Source organism: Mixophyes fleayi, chromosome 4 (genome assembly GCF_038048845.1).
Source record: "Mixophyes fleayi isolate aMixFle1 chromosome 4, aMixFle1.hap1, whole genome shotgun sequence".
NCBI classification, from domain to species: domain Eukaryota; kingdom Metazoa; phylum Chordata; class Amphibia; order Anura; family Limnodynastidae; genus Mixophyes; species Mixophyes fleayi.
This window is the reverse complement of record NC_134405.1, coordinates 201,575,732-201,594,215: the sequence shown is the minus strand read 5'-3', so window position 1 is coordinate 201,594,215 and position 18,484 is coordinate 201,575,732. Positions and strand designations below refer to the sequence as shown.

Here is an 18,484-nt window from a genome sequence, read left to right as displayed (position 1 = left end):
CTTCATTTTCATCACTGTTTGTGCAGTTCCAAAAAAGAGGAACTGCCATTTCTATTGCTACCTTCTTTCTTTCCGTATTTCCTGTGTCCTGTGGTCTGTTCTGCTAAGGGCATTGTTATTTCCAAGTTATCCAAAAGTTAAAAAAATAATAATTATTTTTATAAAAAAAAATATAAAAAATTCATTTAAAAAAATAAAAAAAAAAAATTCCAAAATTATTTGGAAAAAAATATTATTTTTTTTAAAAAAATATAGCTTTTACTGCTATTTAAAAGTCTAACTACGATCATTCACTGTTGCTGTACCCAAAAATATTAGGTACTGCTATTAAAGTACAGTCCAGTGGTACTCTCCCGTGCCGCAGATAATTTGTAAAATAATCTCTCTGTGGCTCACCCCACTTAGACTCTCCTGGGGATATGAATAACTGCCATTTCTATTACTACCTTCTTTCTTTCTCTATTTAAAAAAAAATAAATAACTGCCATTTCTAGTACTACCTTCTATCTTTCTATATTTAAAAGAAACTAAATAACTGCCGATTCTAGTACTACCTTCTTTCTTTCTCTATTTAAAACCCAAAAAAACCTGTCATTTCTATTACTACGTTAATTGTTTGTGCAGTCACAAAAAAGAGGAACTGCGCCCTTAACTGTTATGTTAGTTTTAGACGTCCATCCGGTGTCCGCCATCTGTTCCCTGGAATTCAGACCAGTTGAGATTTTTTTTTATTATATTGTGGGGACCACTCCACTACGCAGTCCAGATACTTGTTTGGTGGAATTCAGACCAGTTGAGGTTTTTTTTTATTATATTGTGGGGACCACTCCACTACGCAGTCCAGATACTTTTTTGGTAAAATTCAGACCAGTTGAGGGTTTTTTTATTATATTGTGCCCCGGTATCAAATTGGGTACCGGGGCCACTCCACTACGCAGTCCAGATACTTTTTTGGTGGAATTCAGACCAGTTGAGGGATTTTTTATTATATTGTGGTCACCACTCCTCTGCGCAGTCCAGGTACATTTTTTGGTGCGATTCATACAAGTTCAGGGTTTTTAAATTATATTGTGGTGACCACTCCTCTACGCAGTCCAGGTACATTTATTAGTGCGATTCAGACCAGTTGATGGTTTTCTTATTATATTGTGGTGACCACTCCTCTACGCAGTCCAGGTACATTATTTGGTGCGATTCATACAAGTTCAGGGTCTTTAAATTATATTGTGGTGACCACTCCTCTGCGCAGTCCAGGTACATTTTTTGGTGCGAATCATACAAGTTCAGGGTTTTTAAATTATATTGTGGTGACCACTCCTCTACGCAGTCCAGGTACATTTTTTGGTGCGATTCAGTCCAGTTGATGGTTTTCTTATTATATTGTGGTGACCACTCCTCTACGCAGTCCAGGTACATTTTTTGGTGCGATTCAGACCAGTTGATGGTTTTCTTATTATATTGTGGTGACCACTCCTCTACGCAGTCCAGGTACATTATTTGGTGCGATTCATACAAGTTCAGGGTTTTTAAATTATATTGTGGTGACCTCTCCTCTACGCAGTCCAGGTACATTTTTTGGTGCGAATCATACAAGTTCAGGGTTTTTAAATTATATTGTGGTGACCACTCCTCTACGCAGTCCAGGTACATTTTTTGGTGCGAATCATACAAGTTTAGGGTTTTTAAATTATATTGTGGTGACCTCACCTCTACGCAGTCAAGATACATTTTTTGGTGCGATTAAGACCAGTTGATGGTTTTATTATTATATTGTGGTGACCACTCCTCTACGCAGTCCAGGTACATTATTTGGTGCGATTCATACCAGTTCAGGGTTTTTAAATTATATTGTGACCACTCCTCTACGCAGTCCAGGTACATTTTTTGGTGCGATTAAGACCAGTTGATGGTTTTCTTATTATATTGTGGTGACCACTCCTCTACGCAGTCCAGGTACATTTTTTGGTGCGATTAAGACCAGTTGATGGTTTTCTTATTATATTGTGGGGACCACTCCACTACGCAGTCCAGAAAGATACCTCGTTGCAACATTTTGGACTAATAACAATATTGTGAGGTGTTCAGAATACACTGTAAATTAGTGGAAATGATTGTTATTGAATGTTATTGAGGTTAATAATAGCGTAGGAGTGAAAATATTTTATGCTTTTTTGAAAAAAAATCAGAATCCAAAACCTTAAACCCGAACCAAAACCTTTCGGCAGGTGTTTTGCGAAACAAATCCGAACCCAAAACCTCAAAAAAATCTGAATCCAAAACACAAAACACGAGACACCAAAAGTCGCCGGTGCACATCCCTAGTATATAGTACAGCTCCAATATCTACAATATACAGCACTGATCTCTTGGCCTCCGTACAGAGTACCCTTCCTTATCCCCAACATATAATACAACTCCATCAGTAGCCCCTGTATATAGTATAGCTGCCATAACCTCAGGATACAGTATAGTCACATATGCTCTCACAATATAATACAGTTATCATGTTCAGTATAAAATGCACCTCCTATGCATACACTATACAGTGCAACCTTCATGCCCGGTCACATACCCAGTAAAGAGTAGAGCTCTATAGGCCCCATCTATACAGTAAGCTCCATCAAACATGACCAGGGTCCAGTAAAGCTCTTATGTACTCAGTATACAGTAAAGCTGCCATGTCATTAATAGTACACCTTGTGTTGCCACTGAAAGGGCCATGTGCAGCTTAGGCTGTTATTAATCGAACTTGTGATTGGTTGCATTTCATTCATGGCCTCCAAACTTCTTTTCCGGTGTGGTAGGAGCTCTGCATTTTCTTCCATCATGGAAGTCTACTTTGTATGCTCCTATGTCTCTTATCTTTCTTCCCCCCTTTTTTTCATGTACTCTCATAGTTTCCCTTGCCCCATTTTCCTTATCTGCTACTTGTTTCATTATATCAAAACGGCTTGCTATTTCTGTGTCTCTCCTTGTCTCCCCTGCCTTATATCTGATACTTTTATCTCCACCATGTCTCGTTTGCCTGCTTCTCTCAGCTTTGCTTAGCCTGGTCCCCAACTCTTACCTTACTTCTGCCCCTCATCTCCTTTTTCCAGTACCCCTCGTTGTGTCTCTCCTGACACCTTTGTCTCCCTAGTCCCCATGGCTGCACATGCTCCTCCTTGCCTCATTACTACCTCCTTGTGTCTTCCATATCTCCTTTGCCCACTGTCCTCTTTGTCCTCCCCCCAAAATGTTTATAAAAAGAAAAAAGAAATGTGCTGTTCCCTGTCTGTGCCATTATCTTGTCTTGTCACCCCCATTTCTCATATCTGTTTCCCTTTGCTTCATGTCTATTTGCTTCATTGTTTATGCTTGCCAGGCCCATGTTGCCCCTGACTATTGTCTCTCTCTCTCTGTCTTCTTGACTCATCCCATGTTTCTTACACATCTCTCCTTATTTCACTACCTGTGCCCTTGTCTATAGTCCATATTTGCCTACTCTCCCGGAATGCCCCCCCCCCCGATGTTGCGTTTCGCGTGAATGCGCTGGTTGGATGGGATGACTTACCCAGCACCATAGTGCTAAAAAGTTGGCAAGTATGCTATAGTCATTCTCTGCTCCATTATTGTCTGCCCCATGCCTAATTAATTATTGTTATTTGACCTATATCTATTGTAGTCCTTGTCTGTTCTTTCTAATAGTTCCCTTCCTCTATTCTCTTGTATATATCTCTCCTTGTCTCATTCTGTTTATCATAAATGGTGCAATACAAACTGCAAATTTAGAGAAAAATAAAAAGTTTATTAAGTACCATCCAGTTTTACAATATAGTGACAGTACTTTCATAAACCACAATGAAACACAGTTGTGTATACTATTTACAAGTCTAGAGATTTGCAGTGTATAATAGAATGGGCTCTACTGTGTATACTGTTCACTAGAATTGACTGCTATGTTCTGCTGTATTTGTTAAGGTGGCCAAATGCGGGATGAAGCTTCATGATTTGTTTCCAATTTGGCCACACATTAGTAGCTAAATTAAATGAGACCCAGCCGTTTCGTGCTTGGGTCTGTGGGTGCAGGATAGACATCGGGCCTGATTCATAAAGCTAAGCAAAAAATTTAGTACGTTTTCTAACTCAAGTTTTCTGGACAAAACCATTTTCCAGTGCAAGTGGTGCAAATGAGTTTATTAGTTTGCACATAAGGAAAATACTGGCTGTATTTTCATGTAGCACACAAATACTTGATAGCTTATTTGTATATTGAAATTGAAAGTTGATCTAGGACATGCCCTACCCTAAATGTAAATCTGCCATCACATTTTAAATTTACCTCTCCCTCCAATGCAACATGGTTTTCCTGGCTTGCTTACTTTTGCTTAACTTTCCTTAATGAATCAAACCCAAATAGTTGTCTATTTATCAAAGGGATAAAAACCCTAAATCAGAAAAAATGAGAGTTTTTGCTGAATTTAGGATTTCTACCAATGTATAATACAAAGCAAAGGGCAGTGTTTTCTTATCATGGACAGCGTTGGTACAAGTAGCACCTCTGTCTTCCTATTGCAGTTGCCATCTCAGCATGGTGATAGCAGACTCTGTACACATGAAAAAAATGCTTTATTGTTTAAATAAAGTGTTTTTTCATAAATGAAATATTAGAGAAAAAAAAAATGTTTTCTTCTATGATTTAACTATTAAATAAAAGTAAACTTATTTTTATTTTTTATGGAAGTAGAACTGGAAGTTTGGGGTTGCAGTTCTGCTGTGCATGCGTGAGCTGGCATCTGGTTCACACACGCACATAGTCTCCCTCACTGGCATGGTGAAGAAGTAAGTTCAGCCATAATGCTGCCAGCCAGAATCGCTGGTGAGCTGAGCATTGTGCCAACATATTACATAGTACTGTACATTGAGGGAACATGATAAAAAATAAATAACATACAATGACATGAAACAGAAGGTAAAGATAGTCCTGCCCAAATTAATTTGCAATATAAGGTGTGGGCAGGGCCAGATTAAGGGAATGAAGGCCTCTGGGCTAAGGGGTCACCATTCCCCCATGAGCCCCTCCCCGAGAACCCCACCCCCCTTGAGCCGCCCGCCGCCTTTTTTCTGTTGTTCTCCTGTCACTGTAGTCCTTCCACTGTATGCTCCTTACTGAGGATATCACGTGAGAATGAGACTCAGGAGATCTCCTCAATAAGGAGATCACTGAGCACCACAGAAGGACTACAGTGACAGTGCTCAGCAGCATTGATCAATAATGCCGCTGAGCACTGTCAAGGGCCCCCTGGATGTCCGAGGCCCCTGGGCTGTAGCCCAGTTAGACCTTGGGTTAATCCGGCCCTGGGTGTGGGGGACAATTGATACAAATGTTAGTGGTATAATAATTGTAACTGTTGGTTGAGAAAGTGTGTGTGTCTACTTTAAGGCAAAAGCATCACCAGCCACCAACACAAAAGTTGACACTGATAACCGGAATTTTTGTGCGGCTACTGTTCATTTATCTCAACTGAACCTCCTTTTTCTTCTGGAAAAAGCTTTTGTGCTGCATGGGCTCTCCTGTGGCCATCCGCAAAGTATCTGTACTCGTATGTTTCTTTGCCATAATGCACGCTGTTGGATACAGAGTCAGAACACTTGTTCCCCATGTTCACAGAAGTTGTGGCAGCAGCTACAGTCACCTTCATGGCTAAATAGATTGCCAAAAGGAGAAAGAGAAATGGCAACAGCAATGACACTCGCTGGGTCCAGAGAATGTCCAATAATCCAGTAGTTTGTGCTTGGTGTGATTACATTCCTGGGTACTGCTCTGTAATCTTCCACTCCCTTCACAAATTTGTAACTCTTTTATATTTGTGAGAATATGATTATGTGGGAGGTAGGGCACAGAGCTAATCTAAAGTGCAGCCATCTGTAACTGCCTAACACATGTCAATATCCCTATTTTATTTTTACATTCCTGTACACAAATTAAATATATTTAAACTTTAAAAATGAACTCCATGGAAAAATGTCCCCTCACAACCTTAATCCCCAGTGAGCTAATAGAGCCATATAGGTACCCTACCTACAATCCTCACGTTCTGGAGATATATCCTGCTGGATCCTCAACTTCTAAAATTCTATAGCCTCACAAGCTGGAGAAGTTTAAATAGAAATGGTTCTGTGTGAAATTGTCAGTTGAAAGCTTGTTGGGCAAGACACTGTTTTATTTATGAGCGGGAAGAGGGCTTGAAAGATGGGGCTATTTTTTATGGATTTTCTTTTTGTCTAAATAAATTGCAAATGTTTCATATTAGAAGCTTACAGTATGTTTACATGTTGTCTCTTCCTGCACATCTTCCTCCTAATTGCTGGGACTGAGACACTAATGCTTGTTTTATTTTCTGCTTTTCATCTTAGAATAATCTCAGGAAGGAGTTTTGAAATATTATGGAAAAGACCTGGTCCCAAGATGGGGAGCCCTAAACAGCCTCAGAGATTACAGCTGTCAAGACCAGATGCTGCTAGTGAGACCGTTTCCCTGCGTTCACCTATCTCTTCTAGAATCTGGCAGGCTGAAGATCCTACACGCAATTCAGGGTTCGATGGAGAGGATCTTTGCATGAGGCACTTCTGTGTCAGTGTAAATGTTGACCATGAACCTATGGATGGCAGTTTCAGCTTTGACACAGGTGGGGATGGCATCTTAGAAGTACATAGGGACTTTTCTATGGATACTGATGGGACCTATTCTTTTCATGAAAGCAGGGAAGATCAGACTCGACCCATTGAAGAAAGCACAAATGTCACCTCTGTCTTTAATGTTAAAGAAGCATCAGATAAAGACTCGCCCAACTCAGAAAATGTTATGGACTGTAAAAAGCACATGTTAAATGCTGCCAATGCGCCAGAAGCAAGTCCTTCTTTAGCACTGAACACAGGTATAGATCCTAGAGATCTTGACACAAGACAAGGAACATTGAAAGATATATCCTTAAAAGACAAGAAGAAGGAAATTGACCATGGAAACTCAGAATTGATACAGGTTGTCAGCAGTCTTGGTAATGAAATAAGTAGGGAAAACCTAGCAGAAGGGTTGGCAGGCTGTAAGGACGTTGCTAATGGGGAACAGAATATAAAAACACACACATCTGAGCTGATTCCTTCGAATAACCTCAGTGATACACAGGAAAAACAGTATAGATCTATTGCCATAAGCCCTATTGTTCCACCAGATGGAAGCTCATCTTTCACTTTTCAGACTGATACAAGGGCTCAAAAAACATCATCTGTTCTTTCTTGTGAAGTGAGGCTAGATGGAAAAGAGATCAGCAAAAAAGAGGATCTTTCAAAAGCCCCTTCATTTGAACTCACTCCTCCTAATCATAATGATGGGACTGAGACAAAAGTGCAGTATAGGTCTGTGGCTGTCAGTCCCATTATTCCACCAGGAGACACGTCATCATTCACATTTCAAACAGATCATGGTTCAAAGGCTCAAGAAGATCTAAAGGTTTGTGGTACACACCAAAGGACAGATGCCTTAGGAACAGACAATTTCCCAAAGGTTTGTTCCCCTGAATTTATTCCTTGCAGTCACAATGATGGAACACAAAGCAGAGTTGAATATAAATCTGTAGCAGTGAGTCCAATTATTCCACCAGAAGGATCCTCGTTTACTTTTCATGCATTAAGAACTGTTTCCGGCAATACAGCAGGAACTCACTGCACTGACTTACTCCCAAAAACATATTCCTTTGAATTAACTCCTCCCAATCAGGATGTTGGTACTCAGGCAGACACGAGAGCAGAGTGTGTTTCAGTCGCAGTAAGCCCAATTATCCCACCAGATGGATCTTCCTCCTTTATTTTCCAATCAGAACAACTGCTGAATAAAATTAGTGGAGGAAAAGAATTAGAAAATAAATGGAATCATGTAAAACCGTCACATGCACAGGATGAAGGTGCGAGTACACAGGCTGCTACTAAAGTGCAGTGTGTATCAGTGGCTATTAGTCCCATTGTGCTTCCCGGTGGAGCTTCATCATTCACATTTCTAGCAGAGAAGTCCTCTCTTTCTCCTGCTACAGAGCACAACAAAGATAACAATATTAAGAGTACAGATAATCTCCCAAAAACATACTCGTTCGAGCTCACTCCTCCAGATGAAGAAGCTAGCACTGTGACAAGAGTAGAATACAGGTCTGTGGCCGTGAGTCCTATAATACCACCTGATGAAGTATCATTTACTTTCCAAAATGAAAAAAAAAAGGATCCAAGCTGTGTAGATGTGCTACCTAAAACATATTCATTTGAACTGACACCCCCTGATCAAGACATTGGGACACAGGCTAATACCAGAGTGGAGTGTGTGTCAGTAGCTGTCAGTCCTATTGTTATTTCACAGGGGTCTTCATTTTTTCCGTTCCAAACAGATCAAATGACCCCCCACCTTGAACAGACACAAAAGCAGAATGCCTGCAGCATAAGTGCACTTCCCAAAACTTCACTAGAACTGACACCACAGTATCAAGATGTAGGGATCCAAGTTGATACTACAACACAGTGTACATCAATAGCTGTCAGTCCCATCATACCATTGCAGGGGTCATGTTCCTTTGTGTTCCACTCTGAGGGTATAAATCAAGCCTCCACAGTATGCTCACATTTGCAAGAAAAGCCTCTTATGAAAGATGCAGAGATGCAAGTGTGCTTTCCAGTTGAAACAAGATCTATTGCAACTGACCCAATGACACCCAGAGGGAAATCGCCCCAGGCGTCTTATCCCGAAGTCCGTGTGAAAGAAGCCAAAGCAGTTCATCCAGAACCAGTGCGGGAGGTCAGCTGGGATGAGAAAGGAATGACCTGGGAAGTGTATGGAGCATCAATGGAAGTTGAGGTTCTAGGAATGGCCATACAGAAACACCTAGAGAAACAGATTGAGGAGCACGGGAGGCAGAAGGTGATGACACCTCAAAGTACACGAGGTAGTTCTGTTCGAGGTGCCGCAGTAAAGAGTGAGAGCAAACGCCAACCTGGTGCTTTCCGCGGCATTTTCCACAGTGTTCGGCGACCCCGTTGCTGCTCTCGTTCTGGACCTGTTGTAGAGTGAATTAAAAAGAGATAAGCCATTTTTAAACCATTTCAGGAATCCTACAAATATCACCAATATCAGTTAAACAATTGGTGTAAAGTGAAGCAGCTAACATGGAGGATAAAACAGAAGTGCCCTATCTGAAGTGACAGTTCTTGTGGGCCCAGTAATGGGCTTTAAGGTGACTGTAGATGCTACTTTAATGAAAAGGTAATTGTGCAGTTCGATTCTGAATCATATGCAGTTTGCTACAATCTTATTTGGAATTGGATGGGGTGAATAGGACAAGTGGGATGTACAATTTGTTATATTTCGAGATGTTACATCTTTCTGCACTTTTGTTAACATTTCATTTCTTAAGCATATCCCTATTTGGTACAGAAGAACCAGAGCAGAAGAGCTCCCAGCTGATGTGTCTATGTGACTAGCAGGCTTCAGAGCACCTGTCTGTGAGTGGTAACATATCACCTGTGTCACATTTGCATTCTCACCCACAAAACTGGAGCCAAATTATATCGTAGTGGTTTTATATCTTTGTACACAGTGACAGAGTTCACTGAGTGTTTGTGATACTTCCCATAATCCCCTAATTCTCCCCTTTGCAGATGAGCCAGTACAAATCGATGTATAGTCTAATTTTGAGCTATGATTCATTGTTGTAATTCATCTCTCCATCACAGAACTGGATGAGAAACCTTGTTCTATATTTAGTTGTCAAAAGGTGGTTCTATATATTATCCAAGTGGCTGTTTAATAGATGGCTTCCTGGTGTGAATTTGTATATGTACATTGAATTATTATTATGTTATTTATTTGCTCTTTAGAGCTAGACTATTGTAGATTCAAATTGTGTGCTAAAATGGGGAAATGACTCAAGGTGCATTTCTATGGTTGTCAAGTTAATAATTTAAAAACACACAATATGAAATACACATGTTGTATTGCAATTAGTTGAGATACCTGCTGCATACTGTACTGTCAGCTGTCACTGTGCATTAAATGAAGTGCATCCAGCATGTGTATTTCATTATGTGTTGGGTATCTAGTTTTGTCAGGTCATCCTGGTAAAACAATGTGCACCATATCAGCATAGTACATAAGGTAAACAATTACTGTGACAATGCACATGCATCACACACATTTCTAGCTTTTAAAAGTTCTAATTTAAAGGATAAGAATGTTTGCTGACATTTAACTTTCTTCCTGGTTGCAGTGGTAATTATACAAGTAGTAACCATAGCTGTGGATTCTGTGGAAGGGACTAGTATTCAGAAGAAACAAGTCTAGTTTCATGTCAATTTGTGCAGAAAGTGGACTTCACAAAAACAAAAGAATGTAAAACATACTTAAAAATAGAAAAATGAAATACATTTAAATGATCAAAAACCTAACACCAGCTGACTACAGCAAAACAACTTCTGATTCCCAGAAATACAGGTAAAAGACAAAGTGCTTGTAGTTTTTGACGTCTGACATTCTATTTGCATTTTCTTAGTAGCTAAGTAAAAAATACTGTTCTGTTCACCGCTGTTTTCTGCAGAAGGTGATAAAACATGATGATCTGCAGCATTTACATGTATATTTGTGAATGATAATAACAATTTTATATAACCTAACTTGTATTTTAGTGGTCCTTTAATGCTTTCAGGGCATGATGGTCCTTTTTTTGGCCATTGCACAAAATACTTAACCATTTTCTTGGGCTAGTCAGTGAAGGTATCTTATTTTAGGGTTAACATAAAACCAGAGAGCAGGCATTGATAGTATTGTTTAATTAAGGGGTGTGCCCCTGAATGATCTATGGCTTGTTATTGCTGATTAAATACCTGACAAATTGCTTGATTATGCATTTCATGGTTTGACTTGCCAAATTTGATAATTTTTTTGACAGTGTGATCAAATCAATTAACCTAGTGCAATACACATACATACATACATACATACATACATAGGTGTTCAAATTAAGGCAGTCTACATAATACTACACACTACAGGTTGTATAAATTAGTGTAGGTATATAGCACAATGCACTACTGGACAAAGGAATACTTGCTGTATGCTGTATAATAAAAAGTATATACTTTGAGCACTGTGTGCAGAATGGAAAAAGTATGGTGAGAAAGTAAATATTTAGAATGTGTGGTATCCACAAAAATGAAACACTGCACTTCACACCTAGCTCTCCTGATTTACAACCCAATACCCTGCACATACAGTTAAATCCCCATGCCCAACATATATAGTTTTAAAGTCCACAATATACAGTTTCTTGACCAATATAACACTCTATACCACCATATATAGTCCCGTCAAACAGGTCAGGTAACATCTTGCATACATACCAATATTGCAGGTAAAAGAAAAAATAGGGTGAACATTTGGCAAAGCCTTCATTACACCCCATATCTGCTCAACTACTTATAGTTACCTAAAGCACCATCTCAACATTGTTAACAATCAGGTGCCAAAAACATGACTGTCTTGCAAAAATTGGGACTACCACCATATAGCCTCAACATGCTTCCAAAAAACCCTATAAAGTTCCAGTCCCAGCATACTCCCCATAGGTTGCCCTTATGCCATGGCTTTCTCAGGCACAAACAGATGCCAGAAAGGAACTTTAGCATAGTGATTAGTGATGCTGATTGCTGTTAACCAATGACAGTGCTAAAGCTATGTCCTGAGATGTTCAGTTCCTATCACTGTATTTCCATGTAAGTGTAACTGACCATCTGATGAGCTCGGTCCATCTGGTGACTGTGTGATATGGTCCCACACCGTGTGGCAGGTATTCCTTTGAGTGATTTCTCAAATGAAACAAATACATTGGTAAGAAAATGAAAAATTAAAATGCTAGTGAACTTTTCAAAACACTCTACATTATTTGTTGTTTTAAGAGGCCTATTGATAACGCTGTGAGAAACACTGGATTAGTTCATGTGTTGATGTCTTTATCATTGTTATATTTTTGGCATAATATTTTGACAGTGTTAAATAGCAAACATAAACTATCTACTGCCTTGAATCACTGGTAAACAGGTAAAGGGAAAAGATCAACATCTTTTTCATCACACTGGCAATATTAAAACAAATACAGTGAAATATCACAATCTACAATCACAGAGCATCTCCAATGGAAAAATTGGAGATGTTGCCTATAGCAACCAATCAGATTGTGGCTGTCATTGTGTAGAATGTACTAAATAAATGACAGCTAGAATCTGATCGGTTGCTATAGGCAACATCTCCACTTTTTCAAACCCGCAATTTAGTAAATATATCCCCAGCTCTCAATTTACTTCATATGGTCCTAATTACATATAATATGCAATAGATAACAGTTAAAGAAAGTTCCTGGATGCATCCAATGTGTATATTGTAGGAGGTGAGAAATTTCCACTACACCTTTTTCAAAAACATCAAGGGCTGCAGAAAAGAATAGAGAACCACAATTTGCCATGAATAACGGTGATGTGCAAAACATAATATACATGGTTCCCCAGCGCAATACAAAGTGAAAAGGATATATAAAAAATGATGCAAATGTTGAAGTATAACTGTATAAATGGCAAAACATGCTTAAAAACCATGCATAAGAAAAGCTGGAAATAAAAATGAATATTTAATAGACAAAAATCATAGGAGTTTTTCCAAACAATGAGGGCTAGGTTGTAGGACTAAAATCATAAGTCTTTGGCATCCGGTATAGGAACTCTGACCACTGGATTCCAATTCAGGGACAACAAAAACATTTTTATGTACAAGATAACAACATCCGGACTAAAAACTTCTTCAAAAAAGTGGACTGTAATTCCTTTATACACACATCAAGCAACCATCATCCTAATTGGCTCAGAAATATCCCCAAAGGACAATACACAAGACTTAGACGAAATTGCACAGATCTCGAACAATATGACAAACAAGCTCTCATCCTAAAAGAAAGGTTTCAAGAAAAGGGATATGACACAAAGAATGTTGAAGCTGCCTACGAACAGCTCAGGACAACAGATAGAAGTGTTCTTTTCGAGAAGAAAGAGACACCCACGAATCAGGAGCAGAAAAAGGAACCAGTCTTACCCTTTATTACTAAATACAGTAAAGACTATAAGAAACTTGAAAGGATCTTTAAAAAGCATTGGCACATATTGTTAGGTGATAAGGATTTACTACAAATCTTACCACCTAAACCTGCCTTTGTGTATAAAAAATCAGATAACCTGAAGTCCCTACTTGTAAAAAGTGGGGATGCTCCAAGTACTAAGATGGGAACCTGGCTGAATGAAAAGACTCCAGGTTTCTATTACTGCAATCGCTGTGTAGCTTGCAAGAGATGTAAGATCAAGGAAACAAAAGCCATAGTGTCCTTTTCTTCTAGCATCACAGGCGAAACCTTTCGAATCAAAGAGAGAATTACATGTGACACATCGGGTGTAATTTACTTACTCAAGTGTCCATGCGGGAAACAATACATTGGCCGCACTATAAGGAAACTCTCAGTAAGAATAGCAGAGCATCAGCGGAATATTATTAATGAGATAAAGACACATAGTGTCTCAGAACATTTCTCACTCTGCCATGAACACGACCCTTCAACTCTGGATTTCCTGGGTATTTTTAAAGTAAAAAAACCCTGGAGGGGAGGTGATTTTATAAGGCTCATATCACAGCATGAGACCAGGTTCATATATATGCTAAAAACTTTGAACCCACAAGGTCTAAATATTGACTTTGATCTTAATCACTTCCTGTAAACATCCTCCATTAAGTAACTTTTTTGATCTGTATGGATATGCACTACGTGTGTGTTTTCATGGTAAACACCTTTCAAAACACATTTAATTCATAGTGGTGTCTGGTACACAACTAGAATCATGTATTTATATACCTTTGTTCTAATATTATGTATCTGCAATTTAACATACTTTATTATGTAAATCCTCTCCTTCCTGATATATCTCTGAAGGAGAGACGCAGGGAGTGTCTGAAGTTATGCCACTCTGAGAATATAACCAATGAAAATCCGTTTTAAACATTTGAAAAAAAGCATTTAAGGATCCACGGAAGCACTACTTCCTTTAGTGCTTCTACAAATATCCCTGAGGAAGCCCCTAGCGGGGTGAAACGCGTAGGCTACTTTATTTGATACCAACTTTTACTTTGAACATTGATTCTTTCTTATCCATACACTGAGAACAGAATCGCCAAATTTCACTCTAGGCGCATGTGTGGACAACTCTCACCACCCAGCGGATTCCAATGAATACACCTCTGGCTGAGAGCGGCTCTCACTAATTATACCTAGGAGACTGTTTCTTCAAAGAAATCATTAGATCGCCGACGCCAACCAGGCGCATGCGCGCAACTCACTGCACGTATTGAACTATTCCAGCGAGTCCATAGGAGAAGTCCACGGCCGTGGGAGATCTCTACAATCGGTCATCAGTTCTACTTGACAGCAGCGGGACATGGCTACCTGGGAAGGAAGGTAAGTGCACTACCCACCCTTCCCTGATAAGAAATAACAAAATTGCAAAGCTTTTTGTTTTTGTTGTCCCTGAATTGGAATCCAGTGGTCAGAGTTCCTATACCGGATGCCAAAGACTTATGATTTTAGTCCTACAACCTAGCCCTCATTGTTTGGAAAAACTCCTATGATTTTTGTCTATTAAATATTCATTTTTATTTCCAGCTTTTCTTCTGCATGGTTTTTAAGCCTGTTTTGCCATTTATACAGTTATACTTCAACATTTGCATCATTTTTTATATATCCTTTTCACTTTGTATTGTGCTGGGGAACCATGTATATTATGTTTTGCTTTATCTAGGAGCCTCAGACCAACTCCTATCCTCCTGTTCCCCTGGCTGCCCCACCTCACACTCACGTGGAAAGCGCTGATCCCCCAATTGTTTTTATATAACGGTGATGTGGTATATGTACAATGTTGAAGTGATAAAAAGTATAATAATAGTATGTAAACCAAAACAGCAAATTTCTTGCATATCTGAAATTGGGTAGGCAGAATGGGAAGCGAGTTCCTAGTAATAGATGCAGCAATAGTGCCCTTATTGCAGGTGAACCGGAGAGTAATAAAAAGAAAATTTTACTCATAATTGTATTACTCCCGAGGAAGTAGGTTGATGTGCCAGTGAAAATTCGAGTCTTGATTTTAATTTGTAATTTATCCATTTGTGTCTTTATTTGTTGTATGTTTCTATTTGTGCTATAATAAGTGTCTACAGATTTTATATCACTTTTTTAAAAAGCACTTTTACACGCTAAACTGAGTAATAACACTCCATCTCTAACCTGCTTTACCATCAAGGACCCTGATGATAGGAGGCAAGAGTTTGCCATGATAGCCCAGACCTGCTACTACGGTATCATTGTACTTTCACTCTTGTGAGTATCATTTGCTTTTTTAAGATCTGGTTCCCTTGTGCTAAGGGCATTAGTGCTACAGTCTGTCACACTTTTTAGAATTTAATAGTAACAAATGTATATGTAAAATCCCTGTTCCAGAACTGAAATAAACAACCTATCAATATTTACAATTTATTCAGCTCTGATGAGACCCTCAAAATTACAAATGTGTGGGTGTGGGTGTGGGTGTTATAATGAGCCTTGAATGTTAGGTTTCTTCATTAAATAATTATCAATAAAATAATATACTTAGATATGTAAAGAGTACAGTCAATCAACTTACATATGAACATACTCAAAGCAACATAAGGCTAATTGGAGCATCCATTTGCCTGATTACATTTTTCAGTTATGGCTTAGTGCAGTGGTTCCCAAACTGTGTGCCACGGCTCCCTGGGGTGCCACGGCGATCTCGCAGGGGTGCCGCGGCCAGGACCAGTGGTAAGCAAGGCCAGGGACTACTTGGTAATTATTTTGGCTTAGGGGTGCCTTCAAAAAATTATTGAGACCCTAGGGGTGCCTCAAACTGAGAAAGTTTGGGATCCACTGGCTTAGTATATATGCAAGATATAATGACCCTTTCCTGAGCTCCTTACATCAGACACCACTCAGGCCAATACCAATAAACAACATATGTAAAATAACAATCTATATTTATTTATTTTTACTTTACACATATAAAATATATGTGACAAGAAAAAATATTATTACTATTACTATTGATAATTACACAACCCCACTAAATTTTTCAGTGGGTAGCAGATCACATTACAAAGACATAGTAGAGAAACAGGCAATGCAGGACAGTCAAGAAGCATCAAAGCAAGAATAGCAAGAAATTATTCATGAAACTATACATAAGGCATAATAGATTAGGTACTGTACAGTGTATGCATGAATATAAAAGGGGCATGACACAAGGGTGCACAGGTTGGACAACACATTAAATTAATTTAAGTATTAAAATATTTTTTTTATTTAGATTATCTGATTAAAGATAAAAGCAGACATGATTTTGTATGAAAATAAGTATGTGTATAAGTATGTGTATATTTTATTTTGTAAAATAAAATCATATGCAGTGCACCCCTTGGAGAACAAAAGCAGAATATGATATAATATAAATAACTAGGGCCATACAAGTAGATGATGCTACCCTTGACATTATGAGTGAATATACCATATATTTTTTCTAAGCCCCTCAATAAAAAAAAACACTTTTGCCCACTGTCTAATATCCTGTTCTCCATTATTTTTTATTTTAAAAAAGTAAATAAAATCATGCTGCACCATGAAGTTTGCCCACAAAAGTTTGTCCACAAAAATAAATTGCTTTTCTTTTAGTCCACGAATAATTAGAAAGACCCTACAGTAAGTAAGTCCCCTCTTTCAAATTATGTGCCCCCTTAGTAGTTATTGTCTGGTAATCACCAAAGAATAACACCCTACACTATAGAAAGTGTTAAAAAGTACAGAGATGGAGGGTTCTACTGCCCAGCTGCCCCCATCCTGGCTTCAGTAAACTCTTGGGCATCCTCATTTTATGCGATAGGTTATTTTATTTTTAAAAATGGGCTACCCATATTATTCCTGTAGATTTTATGCATTTCATTGGAGACATTGCAAATTAGTTTTTAAAAAAATGCATTATTAGTTTCAATGTAGAAACCTGCTTTATGCTGTTTTGGAAAATGGTTTGATGCAAAAGTATTTATTGGTGATCTTTAGAAAAAAATACACACACTTGTTTTTAGTTCACTTTCTTGCAATTTCAATTAAAAATCTTTTTTGGCTATTATGGGCAGGTTTACTTTCTTGGGGTATTTTTGGAATTATAGGTAAACTAATAATATTTTTTCCGAAAATCAAAATATTTCTTAAATCATTAAGGTATAATTTGAGTTGGTACTGCATAAACAAGTAAGTGATAGTGATGTTGGAACGTGACAAGCGGAAAAAAGTGGCAAAATAGGCACAGGGTTCTCAAAAAGTTGATTCAATGACATGATTGGATGTTGCAGTTTTCTTTGGCTCGATGTATTCCACATAATAGTTTCAGGATGTACATGTACATCACTACTGAAGTGCCAACATGGTATCCCTACTACAACATTATGCAATGGTAAAATATGTTTGTGTTTAATGTTGTATAATTTAGTCTCCTGAGTAAATTTTGCTAACATATGTATTTTGAAGTTTTCCTTAATAAGTCCATTTAATTATCACTATCACTAGCGGTGTGAACGAATCCATAGGTTTCAAACGTTTGGGCAGCTGCTCCTTGGGAACACAGAGAAGAAGAAAAGGAGGCTATGTTTTAAAGATGGAAATGACCCTCCTTTGGGTCAAGCCCAAAAAAAGTTTGAAAACCTCCAGTTTAGATAAAAGAGTTTACAGACTTGACACTGGTAGGACCATGTACATCAAACTATTTAGACGTCATCATACACCATCATTAATAAATGGACTGAACAGTGCTTCAATGCAGTCCAGGGTACAGTAACTCTACAACCAAACGCAGTAGACTGTGGTATTGATATAGCAAAGTGTCAATATGAATAGTGTAAAAAGAGATTTCTACTAATCACAGCCATTTTACGTTACATCTTACTAGACTGTAAAATAGAGATTAATGTGCTATATAGACTGAAGAGCAATCTGAAAATTTAAACTGTGATGATGAATACCTGGTAATTTTTCAGCATTCCTGTTTGTGCTGAGGCTAAGCTGATATTGCTGGCCTTTTTGTGTTATATCTCAGGAATCTAGAGGCGTTAACAGTATGGATGATAGCTGGATAATACAATTGGTGTAATAATTAATGAATGAATCCCAACACCAATTGTTTTATTTTTTTTATTAAGACAGCTGGGCTTCTTATATTTCCTTCACCCAGTTCCTTGTGTCCTTTGCAATACCATGCTTGCTAACCATTTCCTCTGGAAGCCTGACTGATGGTGTGAAGATGGTGTTGGGGATTTAATTGTTCC

At 38.4% G+C, this 18,484-nt stretch overlaps 1 protein-coding gene across 1 annotated transcript in view; it reads left to right on the top strand.

Annotated features, from left to right (window-relative positions):
- Positions 1 to 12,540, top strand: part of GPRIN1 (G protein regulated inducer of neurite outgrowth 1) — a 37,584-nt gene extending 25,044 nt beyond the window's left edge. The window contains exon 2 of the mRNA XM_075209136.1: positions 6,397 to 12,540. Within this exon, the coding sequence (XP_075065237.1) occupies positions 6,449 to 9,088 (2,640 nt within the window). The 5' untranslated portion in view covers positions 6,397 to 6,448 and the 3' untranslated portion in view covers positions 9,089 to 12,540. The remainder of the gene's footprint in view (positions 1 to 6,396) is intronic.
- The last annotated feature ends 5,944 nt before the right edge of the window (positions 12,541 to 18,484 follow it).